Here is a 24,959-nt window from a genome sequence, read left to right as displayed (position 1 = left end):
GAAGCCCAGCCACATGGTTTTGTATCAGAATACAGAATGCATTTCACAAAACAGTAAAGGAAAAAACCTCAAATCAGGACTTTTTGCATAGACAGCTAGTTTTTGACGCTTTATTTTGGTGTTCAGAATGGCTGTGAAAACCCTTAAACGTTTTGTCCTGTTCCCCCCACCAGTTACTGCTTTGAGGTTGTGTTGCAAACACACAACTCGGACTTAGTTTCCAAGAACAGGATGGTGATGTCCTAATTGTTTTGTTACAAAAGAAAAAAAAAAAAGATGAAGAAAACTCTAGCTTTTCCTAGGTGTCTGTTGAGAACACTACTGAGCGGAAAGAGATGAGCCAAGTTTTGCCCCAGACTTCACTAGGAGCAAGCCTGGAAATTTAAGCCTTGCATGTTGCACGCGACAGGTTCGTCTCTGGCAAGTCATTTTTCACAACCAGAAGCCCTTGTTATTCTTGCTGGTAGTGGTATTGATTAGCAAAGCTTTCCTTCTCCCTGGTCTGAGCATCGAGGAGCTAGTTCCGTGGCGTGGGAAGCTTTTACAAGGAGCTGGTTCAGAGAAACATGCTCGGTTCTGTTCCGCAGAAGAATCGCACGGTGTGGCTTGGCTCCTGGGGGCTGGCAGCGTGGAGTTAGCAGCGACCGTGCAGCTTTACACACACACTCGGAGGAAAGATGGGTTTAGCATTCCTTCCATGCCCAGGGCTGCTCAAAAACCCTCGTCTGGGTTAGAGCAGGCCCAGCCAGGAGACTTGCAGAAGATACAGAGGAAACAATTCACATCCATCGCATGCTTTGCGCTGACAAGTAAAATAAACACAGTGAAGCGGACAATGTGCTTGGAGATAACCTGCTTGTCCCCATATTCTGGCACGCAGGAGGAGATATTCTCGATTACCAAGGGACATCACAGCTTGCAGAGCTGACCGAAGGAGTAACAGCAACAATCAGTATAATTACACTTGCATTAAAACAAAAGATAAAGGAGGATTTCTCCTCTTTCCAGTTTGCAATTCAGGTAGGAATCAAAAAAGTTCATGCGTTTATACAAGAGCAATAAAAAAAATTAAATATTTATTTTGAATAACAAGCTTAAGTTCAAGCTGCAATGTTGGCAATGTAGATTTTAAACACAGATCACAAAAGTGTGCACAAAAATGTATTTGAGCAAAGAACAAAATAATACTAAGAATTATTCTAAACAGCTGCTGATTTTAAAGAAACAAAAAAGGCCTGTAATCACTATACAAAATATAAAATGTATTAAACACTACCATCCACAGAACAGAGGTTTATTTTAGTTTGATTATATTTAAAAATTATTTGTGTAGTTATTTATATAGTGAATTGTAAATGAATATTATACAGGAACCTCCTTTTGGTCTGCAAAACCTTTGTTGCACTATAGCACATCCAATCACATTGCAAAAAAAAAAAAAAAGATTATTTTTCCTTACTATCAATAAAGAAAATCATTGATAATACAGTAAATATTGTCAGGTCTACAAATAATGAAATTAAAAATGACTCCTTCGACTCTGAAGTGCTTCCCATGCAAAGTCAGCACTTGCTCATTTAAACAGAGTGCACTACCAAGCAATGTCCAGGGTCGTAGATGCTCTTGGTAAGACTAAACCTTACAAAAAAATAAAAAATTAAAAAAAAAATAAAAATCAAAGATTGAATGTAATCATGCAACCATCATACTACTGGGCATACCCACTGTGTCGCTTCTCAGATTTATTGCCTCTCTGGAATATCACTCAAGGCATCAAAATTAGACTTATGATAAATATACATATAATGAAAGGACACAAACTGCTATTCGACACTACTACTGGTAATGTCTGTGCTACGTGAAAGCACCTTTAAAAAGAGCCTATGCGGCAAGAGATAAGTGTCTAAAGATTCAAAATGAATCAACAGTATTGGATAACAATATAATTCTCAACTCAGAAGCTGCCTCAAGATTAGGTGCATCTTCAGTTAATGTAACAGGAAAAAAAGGCAATGGATTTTATTTCATTAATTGTATCCACTCATAAACTGACCTAAGGCCACCAGATGTGCAGACACAAGTTTTCTTTTCTTTTTTTACAGTTCCTTTTAAATTGTAGGATGATAAAGGAATAGATCTATTTAAAAACAACCAGCTATTTCATCTACATTAAGAGGTGGCACCCGGCGTTGGGTTCACGTTCTGAGTGGCCACCTGTGGTGCAACTTCGATGATTCGTGGTTTGTCTATAATTCTGGCCGTGCGGTTGCCCTTCTCTACAATGCCAATAATCCATGCTTGGTGACCCTCGCCGTATTTTGGAGACTTGATCTCGGCACAGAACCGTGCTGCTTGTTCCCGCGGTAAACAGATGAGGAGGCCTCCTGAAAAAGAACAAGAAAGAGCATTAAACGTCTGGTTGCAAAGTGTTTCAACCTGAACGTGCCAAATCTCTGTTTGGACACACACTTGGGGACTTTGGTGGGGTCTGTCAAACTGCAGGACTCCAAGTGAAGACACGGTGGAAGTCTGCAAGCTCTTGTTTTACAGAAAAAGTTCTGTGTTTGATACATAAATGAAGCCAGATACACAAAAAAAAAAGATGCTGGCAGAAGGATGTGGTGCTGATGCCAACAAATGACATAGGAGAACAACGCCAGCATTGTAAACTTCCAACAGAGGACTGCAAAGTGCCTCCGCAAGAAGCGTACACAGGAACGTTTTGGATAAAGGTCACATTCAGATACCTATAACCACAGATTGGGAGCAGCTGATTCTGCGAGTGACCCCACTGCCTGTGAGGAAATCCTTCATCAGAACAGGGCCGGTTACAACAAAACACAGAAGGCCGAAAATTAAACCCAGGCTCAACCCAGTGCTCCGTGACAGTCAGTCCCTTTGACCCCTTTGTTAGAGGGGAAGTTTTCTAACCTTGTTTAGCCTTTCCTGTGAGATCTTTTCTTGCAGAGACAAGAGAAAAATATTTACTAATGAATGCTTTTCAGAGGGAAAACCCTAACTAGCTAGCAGGGTTGCCATTTGGTCAGTAAGAACCCCTGCATTCGAAAAATCCCAAAGCACTGAAAAGGTGATTTTGCAAGTGAAATACCAGAATGAGTTTCGTTGTCAGCTCTGGCACAAATTTCCAGGGGGCTCTGACCAAGTCACTAAATACTTTGGTGCTGCCCTCTAATACCAAAAGTTACAGGTTTCCTGAATTGCTTATCTTTTTTTTTTTTTTTTTTACATTTATGCTGCACTGCAAATCTGTGGAGCACTGCAACACAGAGTAACAAATTCATCTCCAGATGCCTAATTAAACCTCAAAGCGTCGTGTGCTCCACACAACTTGCATAGTTCATGCCTACACAGTGCTACATCCCAACAGACAGCCTCTTGTAAGGATAATTTATAATTAGATGTCTTTTATGATAGTTTATAAGGATATGTGGAAGCATTAAAGTTATTTTTGGGGTTCTATATGAAGCAAATGAATGCACCATCCAGAAAAATGCCTACGTCCTCACAGAGATTTCAGAATATAACACCCAGGTACCTCCATTAAAAACATAAACCAATAAAAACCAGAAACATGAAAACGTTTAAGCTGCTCCACACATAGCAGACAAATCAATTGCAAAGGAACTACGTGCTGTTCCTATGGAAGGCCCTAAATCAAACTGAAAAGCAACTCATGTCACAGTGCAAGCAAGTCAGGGAAGAGAATTATAAGTAAGAGGGCACAGAGAGTGCTGACCAGCCAGAAGGGAGGAGTGGAAGTACAGGGGGAAAGAGAACTAAGAAAGAACACGAGAATCTTCATTCATTATCTCTTCCCCATACACTCTTCCTGCAATTTTGTTATCACGTGTATGCTCACCTTGTTAAAACTCTTTGGCAAGATCTGAAAAATGTACCAAATCCCAGCTAAAGCATGCTTCCACCTGCTGGCTGCATCCCCCAGTTTGATCAGCAATCCTTAAAAAAAGGTTATGGGGTATTCTTGATCAATCTCTTTTATCTTTGGGCAAGTCCTAAGGAGGTTTTGAACATTGCTGCTTTTAAGTGTTGTACTGAAAGCAGGAACTGGCAACAGAAACCTCCCAAACAAATCTCCTTGCTCCTGTTAAGGGCATTCTCTCACAACTAACAATGGGATAAAATCATCAGCCTTACCTCTCAGTGACACAGCAGCCCTTCTTTGCTATCCATCTGCCCATTTTCACAAACTGCACAGAATTACTGTGTCGAGACACTTCTACTATGCTAACAAAGTAGTCTTGACACCAGTCAGCAGCTTCAGAAGTTATTAGAAGAGGACTGGCAAAAATATACACATGCTCAAGTATCCTAGAGTATCCCCCACAGAATAATTCTGTAACTCATTTCTACAAAAAAACTAATAAACAGAATTAAGTGTTTTGAAACTGCAACTTTAACCATTACCAAGGAGTTGCCTAGAAGGGAGCCCAAAATGAAGTAAAAGTGGGATTTTCAGAAAACATCACAAGCAGCAGTGCCTGGAGGATGGAACGGATGACACACGAGATCTTTCCAACACTGACTTTTGTCAACAGGTGCCCAGCAAATGTGCGCTGGGGAAAAAAAAAACAACAGTCTTAAAATCCATTCACGTTGTTTTCCAGTAAATTTCTCGCTGCCTGCCCACTCTGCTGAAAAACATCTGTTCACAAATGAAGAAGCTACAGACAGAGCATTTCTGGAAGCTTCGGGTATCAGAGAAAGAGTGTATGTACATATTACAGTAGGAACAGCCACGAGCAGCCCTAAAAGGCATCTTCACAACTGGACATCCAGCTGCTGCAGGGCACACGCTTGCCTCCAAATAAATCAACCCTGGGATGAAATCAAATTTAAGTGTTTTGAGGCACCCAAAGTTCACAACTAACCAGATAGTCTCGGTTTTTCCAGTCATCACCTATTTCTGTTGAAAGCTAAGGCAATTCTGAGTTTCCAAGATACTTCTTACTCTCATTCCCCAAAAGGGATTCAGAAGTTGACTGTTCCCCTTCCATACTCCCTATTTGTTTTTCCATTCCTTCAGTGAAAGGACAGCATTGTCCCCGGGGTGCAGAAGGGGCAGCTCTGAGGACTCCAGCACTCAGTTTACAGCTAGACCATTCCCACACCAGCTGCACGAAGCCCACGTCACAGCCACTCACCTGAAAGAGCATCTTGCAGCTCCAGATCTGCAGCCAAGCTATTTTTCAGCCCCTCTGCAACTGATAACAAATGTCCTGTATCGAGGGCAAGCAGCAGTGCCACTTGCACTCCGGTTATGCAGACTCCTAGGTAGAATGAACCTGCCTGGTGCTACCAACCTTATTTACAGCTCACCAAACAGCCACCAGATATTTCTGGCCTCAGCTGACTGAAGCTGGATTTGAACTCCTGAAAGGGTTCATGTCCCATATCCTGTTACACAGCATCTGAGCCACACGCTCCCCGTAGGACAGAGCATCTGTTATAAACACAGATGGCTCAGGAACAATTCAGCAGATCGTGGCAAGTTGTGTATTCGCTGGGGGAAAAGTTTATGGCTCTCACTGTGGTGCTTCTTTCCAGAGCCTTAGACTGTTTTGCTTCAAGGGGCCCCCTCTGTTGCGAACGGCAGAGAACTTGGATAATACTTTTGGAGAGCAGGAAGAGGGTGGGGAAAAGAGATAAGAAAAAAAAGCAGATTTGTTGCTATATCTTCTCCATTTCCCAAAGAGAAAGAACAGCAAGATCGAAGAAGAAAAACAAAATGGATTAGGACAGTTCAAAGGGAAAATGAAGTACAGAGACTGCCAGCAGAGGATGGTGATTACTCTGATAGGTAAGGTGGCCTACCCTTAATATGACAGCGTTCAAATAAAGCATTACAAGTTTTAAAATCACCTGATGAGTGTTTAAATGTTCATCTGTAATTAACTTGATGCTCATAGCCTGATGTTCAGTATGTCTGTACTAATTGTCACTGCAAGGGGCGGCTGTATTAAGCAGGGACCAAATTCTTTTCTTGCTGCTTCTCATATCCCCTGAAGTAGGTTTGCATAAACTCAAGACAGAAAGTTTGTATTCTTGACATTTGCGTGCTGTGGACAGAGAAGGCTTCCCTCAGCCTGGCCCATTCAGCACTCAGCTTCACACTGCTTCAGAATGAGAAACCAAACTCCACTTGTTTAATTGGCAACCTACTGCAGGCGGCTCTACCTTTCTGAGAACGCTGTGCCAGCTGTGCTGGGATTTGTTCTTCTGGAGCTAATAGCTATGAGAAAAATGCATTTCAAAAGGATTCAGAACCATCACTGACCATTAACTGTAAAAAGTTCCAGATACCGGGCACGGTGATGGTTTCTGTAGCAGTGTTTCATAAGGAGACATTCAGAGCAGGATGGTGGTTTGGAAATTAGGCTGAACAACTTAATTGTGAACAGTTGTATGGCTAATGCTCCTCAACTTGGACATAACCCAAATGAACTGTGATTCTGAGCACAAAGCGCAGCATTTATACCTCTGAAACGTTATTTAACTCTGATGGAGAGAAGGAAAAGGGTGGAACAACTGTTGCTTACCTGAAGTCTCTGGACAAGTCCCATGCATAAGGCCAAACATGTTTCCGCAAGCCTTACTGACAGCAGCCATCTTAGCAAGAACAGGAAGGTTGTGAATAACGAAGGACACCTCGTTTCGCTGCTGCTTGGCAAGGTTCTGTGCGTGTCCCAGGATTCCAAACCCTGTGATGTCCGTAGCTGCGTGTGCGTTGAAAGTGTGCATGAGTCCAGCAGCTTCAAAAGAGGGAGAAAACACACAAAAAAAAATCAGGAAAAGAAGTAGCTGGGAAAGTAACGTTTCAACAGTATTGTGCACAGTTTGAATGAAGTTGCATACCTTCAATTCAAATCAGTTCTGCTTACTGTTTAAATTTTAAAAAAAGTGTTTGAGAAAAGATCACACTGGAACTTAAGTTCTGGACACTTAAATTAAGAGCTTAAGAGCAAATCCTGCAGGTCGTGGGGGAAGGGAGTGAAGTCGGGGGATGGACAGGCACAGCCAGCCCAAGCCCCAGCCTCCCCACCTATGCATTCATGAAATTCTTGGGCATTTGCAACTACAGAGCCCTGGGTATCAGAAAGGCACCTCTGCATGCAGGACAATAGCTCCAGGTAGGAACATTTAAGTGTTGTTAGAAGGGCCTGACAAAAATCTGGGCAGAAAAACAAAGCCAAGAACTTTTTGCCCTTCTTTGGGTCTTCCCAGTACATGAGCAGGAATGAGTTCTTTTCCACAAGACAATCCTGGTCATTTATTTTTCCTGGAAGACTTTGTGAAAGAATGAAAAAGCAGTGGGATGATGTAACAAATACCAAATGAAATCTGAATAAATGGGAGAAGAGCAATTTAACTGTTCCCGTTCCTTCAACTGGGAAGGAAGCATTAATTCAATTCTCAGCTCTTCTAAAGATACTTTGAGGAAAGGGAAATCCTGACTTAAAATTTCTACAGTAAAAGCAAAACATCCCCACCACCAAAATTTAAAGAAAAAATAAAGAATACACGTTCTACATATTCCATGCTTTGGGAAACACGTAGTATGACAGAAAATTAAAAAATTAAATTGAAGCACAAATAAGAGATTTTCCTTTTTTATTCCATTTCATATATATTTTTTTAAGCCTTATTGCAGTCAGGCCCTCCTGAATTCTCTAAGCACAAAAAATAAAAAGGAACAAATCCCATATATTTCCCTTTAAAACATCCTCTAACTAACTCACTCAGATGAGTCATAATCATCTCCAGCAGCATTTGTGTTTTTGCTGTATAATTAAAAGAGGGCGTTTGATTTTAATTTGCTTGCTTCGCAAACACTGAACAGCAGAAAGATGGGGAAGAAGGAAGGGATAAAGCAGCTATGTCGCCCTTCCCCTCAGCAGTGAAATGAAATTTAGTATGGAATTTGGGGAGAATGACCAAAAACCCCACACTCTCCCCCACCTCCCCCAAGACGTGCGTTTCCTTTACCTGTTCGGTTCAGCCGTGCCATATTCATCATTGCTTCCTGGTATGCTAGCTCTACATCTTCCTGCGTTACCACTAGTTTGATTTTATTCCACTTTTCTGGCTAATGGATGAAAGAAAGAGGATTTTTTTAGGTTTTCATCTACAGATTTTAAAGCACATCCTTGTCACTTAAAATCTTTCATTCAAAATGCACTTGTGATTTTTTATTATTCTTATTTTTAAGCTGAGTTTAAGAGGAACAGCCTGAGTGCTTCACTCAGAGGTTCTGAAGCCTGCTGTACGTGCTTTACCCTGCTTGCACCCACGTGAAGTTCATTTAAAGGTCTATTGAGCACCTAAGCACCTCTAATATTGCTTTCACCTGCGGTGTAGTGGAGTGGAACGACCTACCCTGGGCAAATTAGTCCTTCAAGGCAACTTTCTGGCTTGAACTCTGCAACCAAGTGAAAGGAACTTTGTCGCTGGATGTTGAGAATCTCTGGCTTTTTTGTTTTTAAAGAGAAAGTTCTTCATTTCACACCTGGGCACTCAGACCTAGAAAGGCCACTGCTACCTAGAAGTCCAGCTCTCAAGAACGTACACTTCACTCTCACGAAGCAGGATTAAGATAGTTTCATAAGCTTCCTTTACAGACTAATATCAGCACATCCTTCCACCCATTCCCCAGTCTCTTGCATGGATTCATGCCTCCGTCACATGCTAAGAAATGCTTTTCATCCCAAAAGGCTGTCAGAACAATTTAGGAACTGGTACCTTATAAAGAGCAATTATTGTGTTCAAAACTGAAGTAATTCCAGACCCAGAAGGAAACAAAGCAACCATTTAACTGTTTAGATCAACACTACAAGCGGGTTTATTCTTTCTGCAAATAAAGTAAAATTACAGTGAACTGAAGTAAATAAAAATACGATTATTTTGGAGCCACAAAGCCTACACTGCCATTCCACAGCATAAGTGGATTAAAAAAAATTTCTTAACCAAAGTTGCAAAAACTGCTAAGAATTGCTGTGTGATGCTGTGCTAGGGAAGGATCTTGTCAAAGAGGCTCTTGTCCTTAAGAAGTGAGCACTGACTTCCAGGGGTATAAGAAAAAAATCCAGAAAGGGTGTAAGAAAAAAATCCAGAAAGGGTGTAAGAAAGGGAAAGAGGCTGGTCAACCAAAACCAAATCCTTTTTTTAAAGACTGAAGAAGTACAGGAGTAAGATCAGAGCTTCTGAAATGAGGTTGAGCTTGGTCTGACCAAGCAAGCACAACAAGCATTTTTATTTAGGTAAGGGAGAAAGCAGGAGGAAAATCAATGAGATTATCAGCACCTAGGACACAATAAATATTAATCTGGCTTTGGGTAGGACTGAAAAACCTGATCAATCGTTTTGTGATAGTTTTGAAAATACCTTTTTGAGGCTGATCATGAGATGGGAACAGGTCAGATGCTAAGAATGGAAATCGGGAATGAGGTGAAAGCAGAACTAAAGGCTGAGGCTTAAACACAGGTAGGCTGTAAATTAGACACAAATTCCTCCCATTATAACAATCAGATACGGGTACAGTGGGATTAACAGACAGGAAACAGAAGGCAGAAAAGTTCACAAAAATCCTCAGAGAACTTTTAAAGCAAGCTTAGATGGACCCTTCCCGTTCATTCAGAGGTCTCTCACAGTAGGGACTACAAAACCCTTCCTGGACATGCACATCAGAGCAACCCCTTCCATCCCTGACCTGGTCCCCCAGAGCCCCTACAGAGCCCCTCTCCCTACAGCCTCTTCCCTTTGCACCCTAAAGAAGCAGCTGCCTGCAACACAGCCAGGCCTGAGCTGCAACCATGCTGCCAGGAGCCAAGCAAGGAGGAAAATTTGGGCCTCCATTTGGATTTTCCGTCCATAAAAGCAGTTCTCATGTGGTTATTGCCATGGGCTGTCCTATAGTTAGTGCCTTTAACTACTCACTACTGCTCTGTGTTTAAATACCCCTTTTTGTTTGTTTGTTTTGATTTTGTTTGTTTATTTTTAGAGCTTGTTTTGTAGCCACTTACCTCTACACTCCCTTTTTCCTTTCTTGCCTGGGTATAAACTTGCTGTGCTACGTACCTTCTCCCACATACTTTTCAATACAAAGTCAAATTCCTTTCTGAAGTTTGATTTACAGGTGGATTTGTGATGGGTAATTCCAGTTTTATTTTCCCCCCCTCTTTCACAAGACAAAGCAGCACAGCTACTCAGAATTTTTCCTACCACAAAGATATATACTGTTTACACGGAGTAAGAGAATTGATTTCCTCGCTGTCCCCATTTTTCAGACCAGAAAGTGTTTCTGGTTGACAGTCAGCGAAATTAGAAGTACTTGAAATATGTGGAAATGCAGAATATCCTTAATATGCGAGTCTGTTTGTCAGTATAATAACAGATATGTTAAGGAGTGAGATTATGGCCAGAAAACATGCTCTAAAACGAATGTCTTCTTTCATTTGATTTTCATATCAGGATCATCTGAGGCCTAGATCCTTTTATCTGACTGGAAAACAGGATTCAAAACGGCTAGGCCATACTCTACAAAAGGAGGAGAAACATTTCCCTAATTGCTCACACTTCAGACCCCAGCGAAGGTTTAAGCTGCTTCTCTCCCACTTTTTCTTTGGAATTAGGATTCATCTGACAACGCAGTGGGCGACAGTCAAGACTAAGTAGATTTCAGCTCATTCCTCTGCCTGCCTATTGGCTCGGTAGTCCCAAAAGTAGAAAAAGCTGCATCTTTTTTAAAATGTAAACTGAGCAGTTCTAGTTCTGAAGACACGGACTGGGAGCCAGACAACATAAGCAGATGCCTATTTTGTAGTCACTTTTCAGTTCAGTAGTTCCATTTTTGCCCGAAGTAACAGATGGAAATATGTCTACATACATAATGCTGCTGGAAATACTCTTACCGAACGCACAGGGTGAAACATGGAGCTAATTCCGTGTACACGAGCAGCAAGCCCATGAACACAGACAGCAATCTTGGCCTAATTGACATCAATAAGCTTCTGCCAACTACTTTGGCACATGGAATAGGGCATAATTTTACCCAGGGTGCTAGTCTGTTAGTCAACAATTTTGTTTATTGCAGCAATGCCTGAGAGCTAAGAATTAGACCCAATTAAGATAGGTTCATGAAACACGAACTAGTAAACTGCCTTGATTCCAAAGAGCTTCATGTGTAAGTGAATAAGGCTGACACCCCAAGGAGGAGGGAGGGGAGAGAGGAGGATCAGTCCCAGCTGAGGACTCAATATACTTCTCACACTACTGATTTTTTTCATTTTGAGATGTTGAGAGAATAGGGAAGGTCACCTTTACCCCATGTCCCTCTTCCCTGCTTCTTTTTCTGCGGTGTACTCACAATATCTAGCCACTGGTGGACAGCTACGGCCACTTGTGTTCCCAAGGGTTTAGTTAATACAAGCACATCTCCTGGCACTGCATTGTCTGGCCTGAAAACAAAGAATTCATATATTAATTACAGAGAGCGATTCACACATTAGTAGGAATAAGTGCTGATAATTATATTTTCACAGACCCGTGTATCTTATTGTGCAGATAAAAAAAAGACTAATTGTGGAATTACCCTTTGGGATTCATCGCCAAGGGGCATTACTGAGCAAAAAAGCAGCAAACTTATTTAAAAGTGCTAATCCTCCTTTCTAGGAGAACAATGCTTGCAGTCAGACACGCTAAATTACGTCTCTTCTTTCAATTTACAGGAGACATAAGATAGGATAGGGGAAAAAGTGGGCTAAGTCACTGAGGACATAAGCCTAGCACCACTAGGATCCCAAATTCCTTTGTATGCTGCAGCATGCCACAGTAGGATATTCAGGACTGGCTACTGTTAAACAGCCAGGCTGATGTAAACACAGCAATTCTCCGTCTCTCTACAGCAATTAAAAGGTTAATTGGGAGATTTTTATACATGCATTTTAAACCAGGACAGAAATTTATGTCCCAAAGCAGTCTTCAATACCTTTAAAGGTTAGAAGCTTAACTCTCAGAAGAGAGAGCGAGATCAAAAGATACTGGGGGAAAAGTAAGAGGCCATGTAAAAGAAGTAGAAGGATGTGGCATCTGTTGAGTGCTACGGACAAACGCAAGCAGGAGAAGGCACTGCTTTATTCATCAGGGGACAGATCACAACACAGTATTTAAAGGATTTTTACTGTATCCCTTCAGACCGATGCCTTTGATTGTTCAGTGATTTAACTTACATTATAAATTCATTAGGCTGACAGACTGTCGTGGCCACTCCTCCTAAAACAATCCAGGGATTTAACACTGTTTGGCCACCAGTAACAGATGTTCCTGCCTCTTCTGCTGCATCTTTGAAACCCTGGATAATTAGAGGCATCACTTTGTCTCTTTCCTAGAGATCAAAACAGAAGTCAGAGTTCCGTACAAAGCAGTACGAGCCATTTCAAGACCAGTCCGGGCCTTTAATCACTCAGGTCAAATCCCCTCACAGCAAATAGCTCATGAAGAAAAAACAACAGCCTCAGGAAGAAGGAAGCTTCCTGAAAATTGCATGTTATGCCATAAAGCAGCTCCTCCATAAAGGATGCTGAAGAAATATTCTCCAAAAGTAGAATATTAAATATAAAAAGTAGAGAATATTAAATATAAAAGTAGAGAAGTCAGAGAGCTCTGAAAACTCAGAACTGTCCTGCTGCTGTAAATCAGGTACAGCCAGCAGTGCAGTGCAATCAGGCAATGTTAAATCGGGATGCATTTAGCCTCCCCTAACTTGGAAAATTTCAACTTACTTCCTTCTAAGAATAAACAGTCCTTTTTTTAGGCTAGAGCAAGCGTACATACATGCTGGTCACTTCCACCACAAAGAAATGAAAATAAAAGCAATCTATTTCAGTTTCTTGTGCTTAAAGTGCTCAAAGCTTGCATGAGCAAACCAGAAGTTTCTATTTCTGTGGTTATCACAAAGCAGCAGCAGATTACAATGCCACAGAAAACTTTTAGCAAGTAACCTCAGAAAGTTTATGAGGCAAGACCCGCACTGAAGTGTGGCTCTCACTGAAACCACCTCTTGTTTAAAAGGTTTCAAACTTTGAGGGAAAAAAACAACAATAAAAAATACATTCTGAGTACGCACAGCTGTTTGGGTCCTTACTTCAAACGCAGTTACCCCGAATCTTACCCTATCTGTCATTTTATTGCTGATTCCAAGGAGCATCAACATGTTGTCGCATTCTGTGACCCCCATGGCATAAAGGTCACTTAAGACATTGGCACACGCTATCCGTCCCTGAAAAAGAAAGAAAAAAAAATCTGCTGGGCTGTTTGTGTATGTTCAGACAAACACCTGCCATAAACGAGACATCTAGCACGAGCTGGGGCTCAGAGAGCTGCTTATTCTGTGATTCTGCAATTATTCCACAGGCTCCTGCACTCAGAAACCCATCCCAAAACGTGGTGTGATCTGTTCCATACAACGTGTCCCTCTAGAAATGCAGATACCTGCTCCTTTGGCAGGTAAGAGGAGAATTCATCCCAGCTGCCTTGCTCTCAGTAGCTACACAGGGATCTCACGAGTTTAGACTCTTATTTTAGAGGCTGACATTAGACCAGAGAAAATCTAGCTTTGATAACGAGCTCAGCTCACTTAAACTGATTTGCTCCTGTTCCCTCTCGTCCAGCACAGAACTGTACACATTGCTGATGAAGACTACGGTGTGTCAGTTTACACCTGCTAGGAAGCTGATCCCAAAATCTAAAGCTGCAGTCTCTTCTGAATTTGAATATATAGGAGACAGGGAGCTGGATGAGAAAGCTCTCTGCACCACCCCAGAGGCCACGTTACTCTCAAGTTTTCAGGACAGCACGCTTCTTTGCAGGGGCCACAGCTGTGCTAGCAGCACCCAGGCACACTCAGGTGGCTCTTGTGTTAGGATTTCGGTAAGAAGCTGCCTGCAGAAGAGAGCACGTGCTGGGGATTGAAGAGCTCAGGTCTCCCAGATGCTGGCCGTGTCACGGCTTGGAGGCACGCACAGCTGCTGAGGCAAGGTGTCTGCCTGATCCACACCACCTGTGTGGGGTAGGAGATGTGCCTGCTCTGGCACTGTTCAAGCAACAGGAGTTTTCCTACAGCACGTAGGCTTTTATAAACTTTTGTGCATACAAACATCACCAATAAAACCCTCCCCGAGAGATGCAGAGGGGTCTTTGACAGGAGACTAAGGAGTCCTGAAGCTGAAAGGACTAAGAAAGGTTCACCGGGGTCACGTGAGCTTAACTACTCTAATTTTGCTAAATGAATGGATCTCAATTAGCCAGCAAGTCAGGTGGGTTTGGGTTATGAACCCGGCAGAGACAAGACATCAAGTTTCCTGATGAAGATGCAGAACCTTCTGACACGGGGGGTGTCCCAAGGGAGGGACAAATAATTTCAAAATACTTTCTAAAATAACATTCTGGTGTGTTAATCTGGAAGACTCCACACGTATTATCAAAAGATTTAGGTTTACAGCTGCAAAACTGCAATCAGCATCTGGTTCGATGATCTTAAATCTGTGTTTTTGATCAAATTCAGAAGCAATGCCACTGCGGTAAAAACAGCACGCTTATTCAACATGATTTGGAACACAGAAATATGCTTTAGCTGGAAGACAGATGGGGGGGAGAACATTTGAACACATTTCCACGTTTCTGCCATCCCCCAAACCTTACAGTTTAGTCACACACCCAGGGTTTGGGGTTTGTTATTCAAGAACTGGAATTATCAGGCAGTTGCTTGCCTTTCTGATGACCTGAAATAAAACCTCCAAATCACAATTAAGCATGATCCAGTTTTTCATAAATTAAAGAGCTTCCAGTGGCATCAGGGGAATCCCTTGTGTGTTTGGAAACCAGAGTATGGTTTAAATTACACTACTAAGAGGAGAACAAGCTGTGGTTTGATAGATCCTGTTAAGCTCCTGGATGCTTAAGGACACCAAAGCCTGTCGTTTTCCTTTTCTGGAAGAGGACTATCAAACTGTTCTCCGCTATCTTCCGTATTTACCAAGCAAACCGCTGGTTTATGCCCTCTTAGGCACAGCAGATAAGTTTTTCAAACCACACTGACAAGAGCCCTGCACTGTAGCAGTCAGAGGCCAGCCTAACACCGCCCTGCCAGCTGGCAAAACCTTTCTGGAAACAAACCCGGGGAGTGCAAGCCTCAAGTCTGAATAGCAGAGGGAACGATACGTGGCTTGCAAACACTGATAAACGGGACAGGACTCACGGGCAGGTCAGCTGAGCTGTGTCCCACACGGCTCACTGGGACACAGCAATCTCCTCGCAATACCAAGAGGTATTTATGAGGGCAGAACAGGTCCTTGTAAGAGAAGGGGGAACGGAGCCCACCCTTTAAGCAGCTGATTTCCTGCACTTGTACTCCAAAAGGCATCTCCACACCATCCCAGAGGGGTGGCCGGTAGCAATCCTACTACTGGTGGCTTGGTACTTAACTGGAAACCCATTTTCAATTACCTGTAACCTTTCCAACCTCAGGCCACCTAAACTGAGAAGTCCAGTGCGGGACATAAGCTTTACAGGCACACATCCTGGGATGCTTCAGCCAATGTGGGTCAGATGTTTTCAAGAGCAGAGCTGAAGAGAAGGGGCACAGAGAGAAGGAGGAGGGATTTTTTGTTTGTTCATTTTTCTGCTTGGTTTAAAGCAAAGTATTTTGGTTACAAAGTTTAAAAACTTTGTCGCTGTCTGTTTTCCAAAGCCAAACTCAGAAATTCAGCTGGGTCCACACACATTTTTACCTCCCTCAGCCTGGACACCAGCTCAGAATTCCTGAGTCTCTTAACTGTGCCTAAAGGCCCTAGCAGGTTGTATTTGCCTCTCCTCCAGCTGATGTTGGTCCACAAAAGGAAGTGGCAATCCCTGTTTCCCCCAGAACTCCAGTCCCTGAGTGGGAGAGGTCTGAGAGCAAGAAGGCTTATGATACATCCCATTCTCAGGCAGCTTTTAAGAAGAAACACCTGCCTGCAAACAGATGGGAAATGGCGAGCCATCACACCGCCATGGGTGCTGATAAGGGAAAGAAGTGCAGAACCTGAGAGCTCGGAAATGCCAGAGTTACAGCTGTGTGGGGATCGCAGCAGAGGCTTTAACTGAGATGCGGCCACAGAAGTTGGACTAAGGCCAACTTGCCATTCCTCTCCTACCACACAGGCCTAAACCTCATCTGCACACAGATTCAGCTCTCGCCGCTGCGGCATCTCAATCCCTTTGGGTCCCCAAACACAACAATCCCCACCACCACCACCGCCTCCTTCTTATGCCACCCCTTACAAGCTTGGGTTACAGGGTGAGAAAATAAAGTTTCTCATCTGGTGAAGCTGAAAACTACTCACCAACAAGATCTTTTTTTTTTTCCTCTGCTCCCTGGCAGTTCCCAGCTTGAAATCTGAATCAAATTTCTCAGCAGAGCTGAACTATGAACTCTAGAAACTAGTCAGGGATCTTGGCTGCTCAGTCAGCAGAAGGAGCGCTCTGCTGGAGCGGAAATCATAGGAGCTCTGCTTGCTTACGTGCACAGGCAACACCTGGTCAAGTGTGCTGAAAACACTGCCCCAATCGCAAACTGCATGTCCCAAACCTACCCAACAGGTCTCACAGACACCTGAACAAGAAGCGATCATATATACAGCAGTACAAGCCTGCTGTCATGCCAAGGAGCCACACTGCAATCACAGGGAACTCGAATTCTAGCATTTTTTAACTGTCGTTTAAAGAAAGCTTGCTGGGGAGATCCTTCCAGCCTCACCGAGACCTTTTTATAACACACAATTTGTCTCCCCATCATCTTCTGTTCAAGCCAACACTGATCACCATCTCACAGCACCACGGAGGGGTCCGTTGCAATGAACTAAATGAAATATGAACGCAGAAAGAACCAAAGACACAGAAAATGTGACTTCTGACAAGTCATTTCAACTCGTCCTGCTGTGAATGGATAGCAGGATAGGAAACCTGGTGTTCACAAGGCACCCTGAATTGCCAGATGCTATGACCACCTCCTGACATTTAGCAGTAACAAGTTACGTGGTTATTTCAGAACCTCAAGTTAAAAAAAAAAGGCCAACTATAATGCAGCGCTCTTCGTAAACAGAGGTTTCTGTCTGCTGCTTCGTGGATGGCTCTTTTTTCCCCCCTTTAAGGCTTTTCAAGCTGAATCTCACGGAACAGATGGCGGGAAATTTGAATTAGAGGTGGCAGATTGCCCAGTTTTCACCTCCAGCCACAGTGCTGCAGCATCCCTGGCTGACATGGAAAGGACTGCAGGATAAAACAACGCCTTCCCCTTCCCACTGCCATACAGGAAAGGCTCTGAGTGCAATTAAATCAAACAATTAACGCTGCACATCTACACGAAATGGCCCCAAATGCCATCAGCTAAGCGAGAAGCACGAACCAAATCGGTAATGTATGTATTTAGTAATTCCATTTAGCCAACTTACCATCATATAAGGGTCATCCACAATAGGATAAATATAATCTGTTGTCTGAACCAACGACAAACCTCCGTGTCTTAATGGAATAACGCAAGTGTCCATCCCAATTCCTGCAAAGAGAGAAATGCATCAGTGAGGCAACTCGGTCCTCAGCTGGCTGTTGCTTCAAAGAGGAGCCCTTACAAAAGACATCTGTGAAATCCAGCTCTCAGTGCTGCCTGAACAGAGGTGGCAAATCCCTTCTCTGGAGAAAGCACGGAGCAAAAAGAAGAGGAAAAGTGAGAAAAGAATGGAAACTCCTGCTTGGAACAGAGCAGAAATGTAAATGGCTGAAAGGGAGAAGGAAACTTTCTCCGGTTTGTTGCAGTACGGTGAAAGCACGCTGCTTTTAGCATCCGTGCTTGTATCTCTGTGCACTTACAGTTAAAAGGAACTAGGTAAACTGACGTTGTCACAAGCTAAAAGGTTTTCCCGTTACTCCCATCCTGACAGAAGCATAATGACAGTTCTCAAAGGGCACAGCTTCCCATCAAGGGCCTTTCCTCACTTCTGGAGGGAGAAAAAAAAACACCCTAAGTCACAGCCTCGGCCCTCGAAGGGTGATTCTGCCACTTGCAGCTTCTGCGTTCACCTCGTCTTACTTCTGTGAGACCGAAAGGCGGCCAGGCGATCTGCCAAGCAGGGAAACTCCTTTGAGAAAAACCACAATACCACACCAAACGAAGCCTTCCCTGACGGAGGAAGGTTTCAAACAGAATAAGCAACGGTAAAAACCTCCAGGCGCTCGCCGGGATGTGAGGGCCTGCACAAAAATGCAGCGGGTGGCAAATCCAACCCACAGCAGCTGCACCGTGTCCCCCCTGTTGATAAATTCTGATAAATCCTGCCTCGTGGCAGCAGCAGGTAGCTCACCTCCTCCCCAGGCTGACAGCGAGCTGCCTGGGTTTATTTTGTGCACCTTGCAAGGAGAGACCCTTCAGACAAGCAGGAAAGGAAACGTGCTGTCTACCTAGAGCTACGAGGCAGCATTTGGCAGCGTCCTATGCAGGAATTCAGCGAGCTGCTGCCATCCGAGCCCCTGCTGAGGGCACGGAGCTGAAGGCCTGCCAGACAGCAGCCATGCAGGCAGGTGGAGAGCTGCAGAGGCAGAAGATGTAGCCTCAGAAGAGAAGGGGTACTAAAAGCAGTAATTTAGGGTTGCTCATCCTCTGCAGAAGCTTCCAAGCTGCTATGCCTGACACTTAACATCTCTGGAACAGTGCACTGGAGCAGTTACAGAGGAGATACAGAATTTACTTTGCCCTCAGCTCACCCCTCCGTGCCATAATGTTGCAGGACTGACCGCGCTTGGGAGGTTTTTGACATTGCAGCGAAAGTGCTGTTACACAGACAGGCACCATGGCCTTTCTGAGGCTACGTTTGTGTTCCACACAAACAAAAACACAAATGAAGGAGGCTGATTAAATAAGAGAAATGGAATCAGAATCTGAAAACGTGTAACAGCTCAGAGAATTAGTACCAAACTTGTAGTTTCTGAGATTGCTCTGGGTATCGCCACATTAAAACTCAAACTGAGCGAAGCTGAGCCTGTTTGTGGGAATTTCCCTTGTGAGCGCACCTCAAAAGCACTGTGCACACACAGCCTGGAAAGCTTCCAGGCTAGCCCTTCTAAGCACGAGGCATCAGAGGTAATTTATACCTCATTTACCTGAGGACAAATTTGTCAAAGGGATACTCACCGTAAAAGAACATATAAAAAGAGATCTGCTCTCTCCACCTCCTACTGCTAACACATTTCCTGCTACATCGCAACACACCTAGGTACTGATGGCATCACTCTGCTTTTTATCTCATCATAAAACTGGAGAAAAATCTCTTAGCAGTTCCCATTACACTTTAGAGCCTCTAAGTTTATAAGAGGAAAAAAAACAGATAGAATATTAAACCTAAACCAAACTGTTACTGATCTTAGAAATTGGCCAGATTGAAACGTTGCTGTGAATAACATTTAATTAAGGAAAAACCAACACGTAAATAGCAATTTGGGTATAAAAGAAGCTCCAAGTGTCCCTCATTAGGGAATATGAAATTACGGTGCCACCCCAGCTCCACACAATAAGATTGCTATTGTCTAAGCCAGAACACGGGCTCCTTACTAATCTCTCACTGAATTCAATCTCCACTGGAATAACGGGTTGCAACCTGTTAGCCTGCTACCAGACAATTAGTCACGTTAAAACAATTTTGAAAAAGGCTATCGGGCGCTAAATTGATAATTAAATAATTTCAGAATAAATACTACATTGATATTCCTAAGCTGAGGGAAAAATCCATACCGCGCTGCAAAGCAGAGCTTGAATACGCCGGGCTGAGTAAATAGGCAAACAATTAAAAGTGTCATTAAGCACATATCTACACGCATATATCTGTATCAACGTTAGGCACAGGAGCTGGTATCAAAACACCTACGTTCGCCCTGCTCCCTGTGAGGGTGGCTTGTGCGGGGTGTTTTCCCTTGTTGCTTGCATCATTGTGCAAACAGCAAAGAGAAAGCGAAGCTGGCAAGAAACGCAGAGGTCTTGGAAAGAGCCCTTCCCAGGCAGCTTCCACAGGTGAGCAGAAAGGTTAGAGCGGGGTGGAACGAAAGGGAAAAAAATGACAGCTGCGAAACAATCCGCTCCCAGCCTCAGCTGGGGTGAGAAAGTTTCCCCTCACTCACTTTTCTCTGCCCCAGGAATGAGGGAAAAGGGAGGGAGAGGGGAACTTCACCTCTAAGGACTACTCATTGCACAAATTTTAAAAGGCAGAGCGTTACTTTAACACTCCAGAAATTAACTGATATTACTTCAGTTTGCAAAGCATCTATGGGGAAGAGGGTGAAGGGGGAGACTGCAATTTCTACGCACGTGCCTATTGTTAATTAAGGCTATTCCTGACCATTTTATTTTCATAGCTGAGCGCACTGCAGGATGATAAATAATTATTCTCACATCCCAGATGCCAACCAGATGAATCCTTCCAACGTCTGGGTGATAACGCATGCATTACACACCATGCAACATCGTCACAGGGGTTAAACAAACAGCAGGACCACGTGTGCCTAGAGGAGCACCTACTTACCCAGCCTGGGCATAACTGCCCCCAGGAACTGTTCATCTTCCTGAAAATGGTTTTCTTGGAGAGATTCGAGCAGTTTCTGTAACACATCCTGAGGCACTTTGCAGCCTGTCCCTTTCAGTTCGGTGAAGCGGGTCAGTCGGAAGCTCTTGTCCAGCTCGTAACTCTCCGGGTTAAAGGACTCCCGAACAGACATGGTTCTCCTGCACGCCCCGCTGGCCCTTCCCACCCCAGAGCAACGGGATCAGGGCTTCTCCGCCGAGCAGTCTGACTGGGAAAAAAAAATAGGGACAATTAGAAAATCCCAGGAGCTACGAGACGCCAGGCCCTGCACGAGGTTAAAAAGAGAAAAGCGCCCCATGTAGCCCACCTTAACTAACATTAATCTCACGAGCGAGCCACTTTTTTTGTCTAGTGGCTCAGCTTCGGGTCTGATGTAAGAGGCTGAAACTGCAGCATCCACCTGCTGTCCTTGGGGGAAAACACAAGGCTGGCGCTGTGTTCGCACAGGTAAGAGAAGAACAAAGAGGCCGCAGTTCCTTGGAGCGCTGTACCCACAAACACACTGCTTTACCTTGCCCTGTGTGCACGGGCCTAAAAATCCCTACAAGTTTCTCGCCTCTCGAGCCCCTTTTTTAGTCAAGCAACCAGCCTGAGAGTACGCAGAGAATCGTCCGTTAGAGTGGTAATGTAAAAAGACACTGATGTAACTCATTTAATAAAATTCTTAACAATGCACGTCTAATTTTAGAACGTTTTTCCACTCTGACTCACATACAGCACACTCCAAAACTAATAAGGGGCCTAGCTCAAACGCTGCCTTCTAAACAGGGCCGGCCGTGCTACAATGCAGTTTGTCTTCCTCGGAGGAAAAAAAAAGCTTGCAGGAGTTACTAAAAATGACCCATACGCGGCGGTTTCTTAGAAAGCAAGGGTCCTGCCACGAGAGAAAACGACAAATAAGAGAGCAGTGTGCCCGAAGCTGGCAGGAGGTTAAGCTGGGAAGTTAGAAAAATGAAAAAGAAGATGATAAGTGCCTGGCATTGAGTACATTGAACAGCACAAAATGTAGAAAGAAGTGAATCTATGGGGCTGTGCGACCCATCCGCCCTGTCCAACACTTGTTAGCAGTTATGCCAAGTTTATCAGAACATCTCAGCCTGCTAATTTGCTGGATGTATTGTGTACGCATCGGAGCTGGAAGCTCGCTGTGATAGGGAGCCCAGCTCCCCTGTCCGGCGCTCTCCCTCCTGGCGGGGAGGCGTGTCGCTTGTTTAAACCCAAATCTCCCCGAGCCCAGGCGCGGGCAGAGATCCAACCTCCAGCTCCAGGAACGTGTCTTGGATGAGCAATGAACCCGGTCCGGAGCTGTCGCCTTCCAACGTGAGCCACTAAAGCACTCGCCATCCAAAAAAACACAACAAAACAATAAGAAAAGGAAGAAAGATAGAGGCTGGGAAGGAACCTGTCAGCGGAGAGGGGAGACAAAAGCTTTGCGAGGAGGGTTTTTTTGGGGGGTTTTAGCACTTTTTAGCACTTTTGGTTTCAGCCTGCAGGACCCCGAGGCACAGCCAGCCAAGCTCCCTGCTCCAAGAAGAAAGGCTGAAAGGAGCCGGGACGCCTTGATTTAATGGGAAACACCCACTGAGAGAGGACAGTCGCTGTTTTTGTTTAAAAAAAATAAATTAATTTAATGAAGGTTTGAGCAGAGCGCGCAGCAGCGCCCCGCAGCCTGCCGGGGCGGCAGGTCCTGGTGGCAGCGAGCACCTCCCGACCCTTGCTTTAAGGGAGCGACGTGATAAATAGTCAAATAAATAAAAAATAATAATAAATAAATAATAATAATGATAATAATAATCAAGTTTCACCCTTGAGCTGAGGGATGGGGGGGGGGGGGAGGGAGGGACTCAAACGGTGGCTCTGGGACACCTTCAGCGGCCGGTTGGTGCCTTCGGCCTCTGAGGGGAGGAAGAGGAGGAGGAGGAAGATGAGGAGAAGGAGGAGGAAGATGATGAGGAGGAGGATGAGGAGGACGAGCAGCAGCCGCCCTGCATGGGGGCGCCCCTCTCCGCCTCCACAGAGCGGGCACGGGGCCGCGTGTGAGGGAAGAGGAGGAGGAGGGCGATGAGGATGATGATGATGATGAAGGTGAGGAGGATGAAGATGAGGAGGAGGCGCGGTGCAGGTAAGCCGCCCCCCCCACATTCCCCCTCAGCGCCTCAGGCGCGCTCCCGCCTCCCCCCCCCCCTTCCCCTCCCCTCAGGAAACAAAATGGCGGCGGCGGCGGGCGGGAGGAGGGGGGGGGGGGGAAGAGAGAGGAAAAAAAAAAAAAAAAAGAACACAAAACCGCCAGTTTAACCCTTTCGCTGCCGGCGCGGGGCGGGTTTTTTCCTTTTTTTTTTTTTTTTTTATATTTTATTTATTTATTTTTAAAGCGGCGCGGCGCTCGCCCTCCTCCTCCTCCTCCTCCTCCTCCTCCCCCTCGCCTTTCTCCTCCCTTCTCCCGAGTCCTGACCCCGTGAGGGGAGGGGGGGGGGGGGGAAGGAACGAGGCCGGCGGGGAGCCCGAAGCCGAAGCGCCCCCCTAGCCCCCCCCCACCCCCCCCTCCCGTTTCCAGCGTGAGGCGATTTCCCCTTTAACCCCCCCCCCTCCTTCCCCTTCCCTCCCTCCTCGGGTCTCCCCCTCACCGGCTTCGCCTCCTCGCCCTCCGCCTCCTCCCGCGAACGGGGCTCCCGGCCCAGTCCCACAATGCACCGGGCGCGGCGGGGCTCCCTCGGCGCCGCCTGAGCAGAACAGAAGCCGCCGCCGCGCTCCGCCGCCCGCCGGCACCGAAGGGGTTAAACCTCCCCCCCCCCCCCCGTTCCCGTCGCCCCGCCCACGCCGCGCGCGCTCTGTTCCCGCGCGCGCGCGCCCGTTCTCCCTTCGCGCGCCCGCCCGCGCGCGCGCGCGCGCTCCCGGCGGTGCAACCGCGCCCCGGGGCCGGGCTGCAACGGCGGCCGCGCGGCAACGAGGCCCGAGGGTGTTTGCGCGCCCCCCGGCTGCAGCGCTGCTGCTGTGTCTCGAAGGCGTTCTCTCGCCCCCAAAAACCCCTTTTCCCAATCTGTGAAATAAAAATTTCAGTGCTTCTCCCCCCAAATTGGGCTCGCTTGTATGATTTTTCCCTCAAAAGTTGCCTCTTTTTTCATGGCTTTTCCTCAAAATTGGGTTCTCCTGCATGATTTTCCCTCAGAATTGGGCTCTCTCGCATGACTTTCCCTCACAAGTTGCCTCTTTTTCACGATTTTCCCTCAAAATTTGCCTCTCCTGCACGATTTTCCCTCAAAACTTTCCTCTTTTTCATGATTTTCCCTCCAAATTTGCCTCTCTTGCATGATTTTCCCTCCAAATTTGCCTCTCTTGCACATTTTTCCCTCAAAATTGGTCTCTCTTGCATGGCTTTCCCTCAAAATTTGCCTCTTTTTCATTATTTTCCCTCAAAATTGGGCTCCCTTGTGTGATTTTCCCTCAAAATTGAGCTCTCTTGCATGATTTCCCCCACCCCCCAAATTGGGCTCTCTGCCATGATTTTCCCTTAAAATTTGGGTCTCTTACATGATTTTCCCTCAAAATTGAGCTCTCTTGCATGATTCCGCCCCCCCAAATTGGGCTCTCTGCCATGATTTTCCCTCAAAATTTCCCTCTCTGGCATGATTTTCCCTCAAAACTGGGTTCTCTTGCATAATTTTCCCTCAAAATTGAGTTCTCTTGCACAATTTGCCCTCAAAATTTGCCTCCCTGGCATGATTTTCCCTCAAAATTGGGTTCTCTTGCATGATTTACCCTCAAAATTTGCCTCTTTTTCATGACTTTCCCTTAAAATTTGGCTCTCTTTCAAGATTTTCCCTCAAAAATTGGGCTCTTTTTCAAGATTTTCCCTCAAAATTTGGATCCCTTGCATGATTTGCCCTCAAAACTTGCCTCTCTGGCATGATTTTCCCTCAAAACTTCGTTCTTTTGCCTGATTTCCCCTCAGAATCTGTCTCACTTTGCACACCAGGCGAGTTTTCTGCTGAGGCAAGGGAGATACAGGTAGCGTAGGGCCCACTGTTACACTGCAGAATATATTTATTTTTTAAAAAATTAGCTTATTTCTTGCAGTTTGCAGCTAAACACCTAATTAAGTAATTGCCCGTTAATTCAAAGATGGTTTAATTCGCAGGCTGCCTTTTGTGCAACTCTCTTTGAAAACGTCCGGCTTCAAATTGAACAGAGGAGGAAATTAAACCCCTGCTTTTCTCGCCTGGCTTTTAATTACTCTTTTTTTTTTTAATCTCCAATCAAACACAG

General features: G+C 44.9%; 1 protein-coding gene and 1 long non-coding RNA gene across 5 annotated transcripts; one reads left to right on the top strand and one right to left on the bottom strand.

Annotated features, from left to right (window-relative positions):
- Positions 1-1,059: 1,059 nt before the first annotated feature.
- On the bottom strand, positions 1,060-23,479 carry SEPHS1 (selenophosphate synthetase 1). 4 transcript variants are annotated; one of them, XM_068670011.1, is made up of 9 exons: positions 23,321-23,479; positions 20,637-20,904; positions 17,523-17,626; positions 13,205-13,312; positions 12,264-12,418; positions 11,402-11,492; positions 8,026-8,125; positions 6,579-6,791; positions 1,060-2,384 (listed from the first exon to the last, which is right to left on the bottom strand). In XM_068670011.1, exons 2-9 carry the CDS (start codon positions 20,827-20,829, stop codon positions 2,170-2,172), a joined length of 1,179 nt encoding a protein of 392 aa, XP_068526112.1. In that variant the 5' UTR covers positions 20,830-20,904; positions 23,321-23,479; the 3' UTR covers positions 1,060-2,169. The 4 variants fall into 4 exon arrangements, with proteins under 4 accessions (XP_068526112.1, XP_068526113.1, XP_068526114.1 ...); XM_068670012.1 differs by having other exon boundaries at positions 20,637-20,900; positions 23,321-23,476; XM_068670013.1 differs by lacking the exon at positions 23,321-23,479 and adding an exon at positions 21,953-22,411.
- On the top strand, positions 19,622-21,658 carry LOC137849889 (uncharacterized). Its single transcript, XR_011092131.1, has 2 exons — positions 19,622-20,128; positions 20,514-21,658. It is a non-coding gene; the product is annotated as an uncharacterized lncRNA (long non-coding RNA).
- Positions 23,480-24,959: the final 1,480 nt, after the last annotated feature.

The sequence above is a fragment of the Anas acuta genome, chromosome 1 (assembly GCF_963932015.1).
Source record: "Anas acuta chromosome 1, bAnaAcu1.1, whole genome shotgun sequence".
NCBI lineage: Eukaryota > Metazoa > Chordata > Aves > Anseriformes > Anatidae > Anas > Anas acuta.
This window is presented reverse-complemented; position numbering and strand designations above follow the sequence as displayed.

Coding starts and splice junctions, on each gene's coding strand:
- SEPHS1 (XM_068670011.1), bottom strand. CDS start 20,829: ATGTCTGTTCGGGAGTCCTTTAACCCGGAGAGTTACGAGCTGGACAAG. Junction 11,493..12,263: donor CAGCCTAATGAATTTATAAT/GTAAGTTAAATC, acceptor CTTTGTTTTCAG/GCCAGACAATGCAGTGCCAG. Junction 8,126..11,401: donor TCCACCAGTGGCTAGATATT/GTGAGTACACCG, acceptor TTCATCCATTAG/CCAGAAAAGTGGAATAAAAT.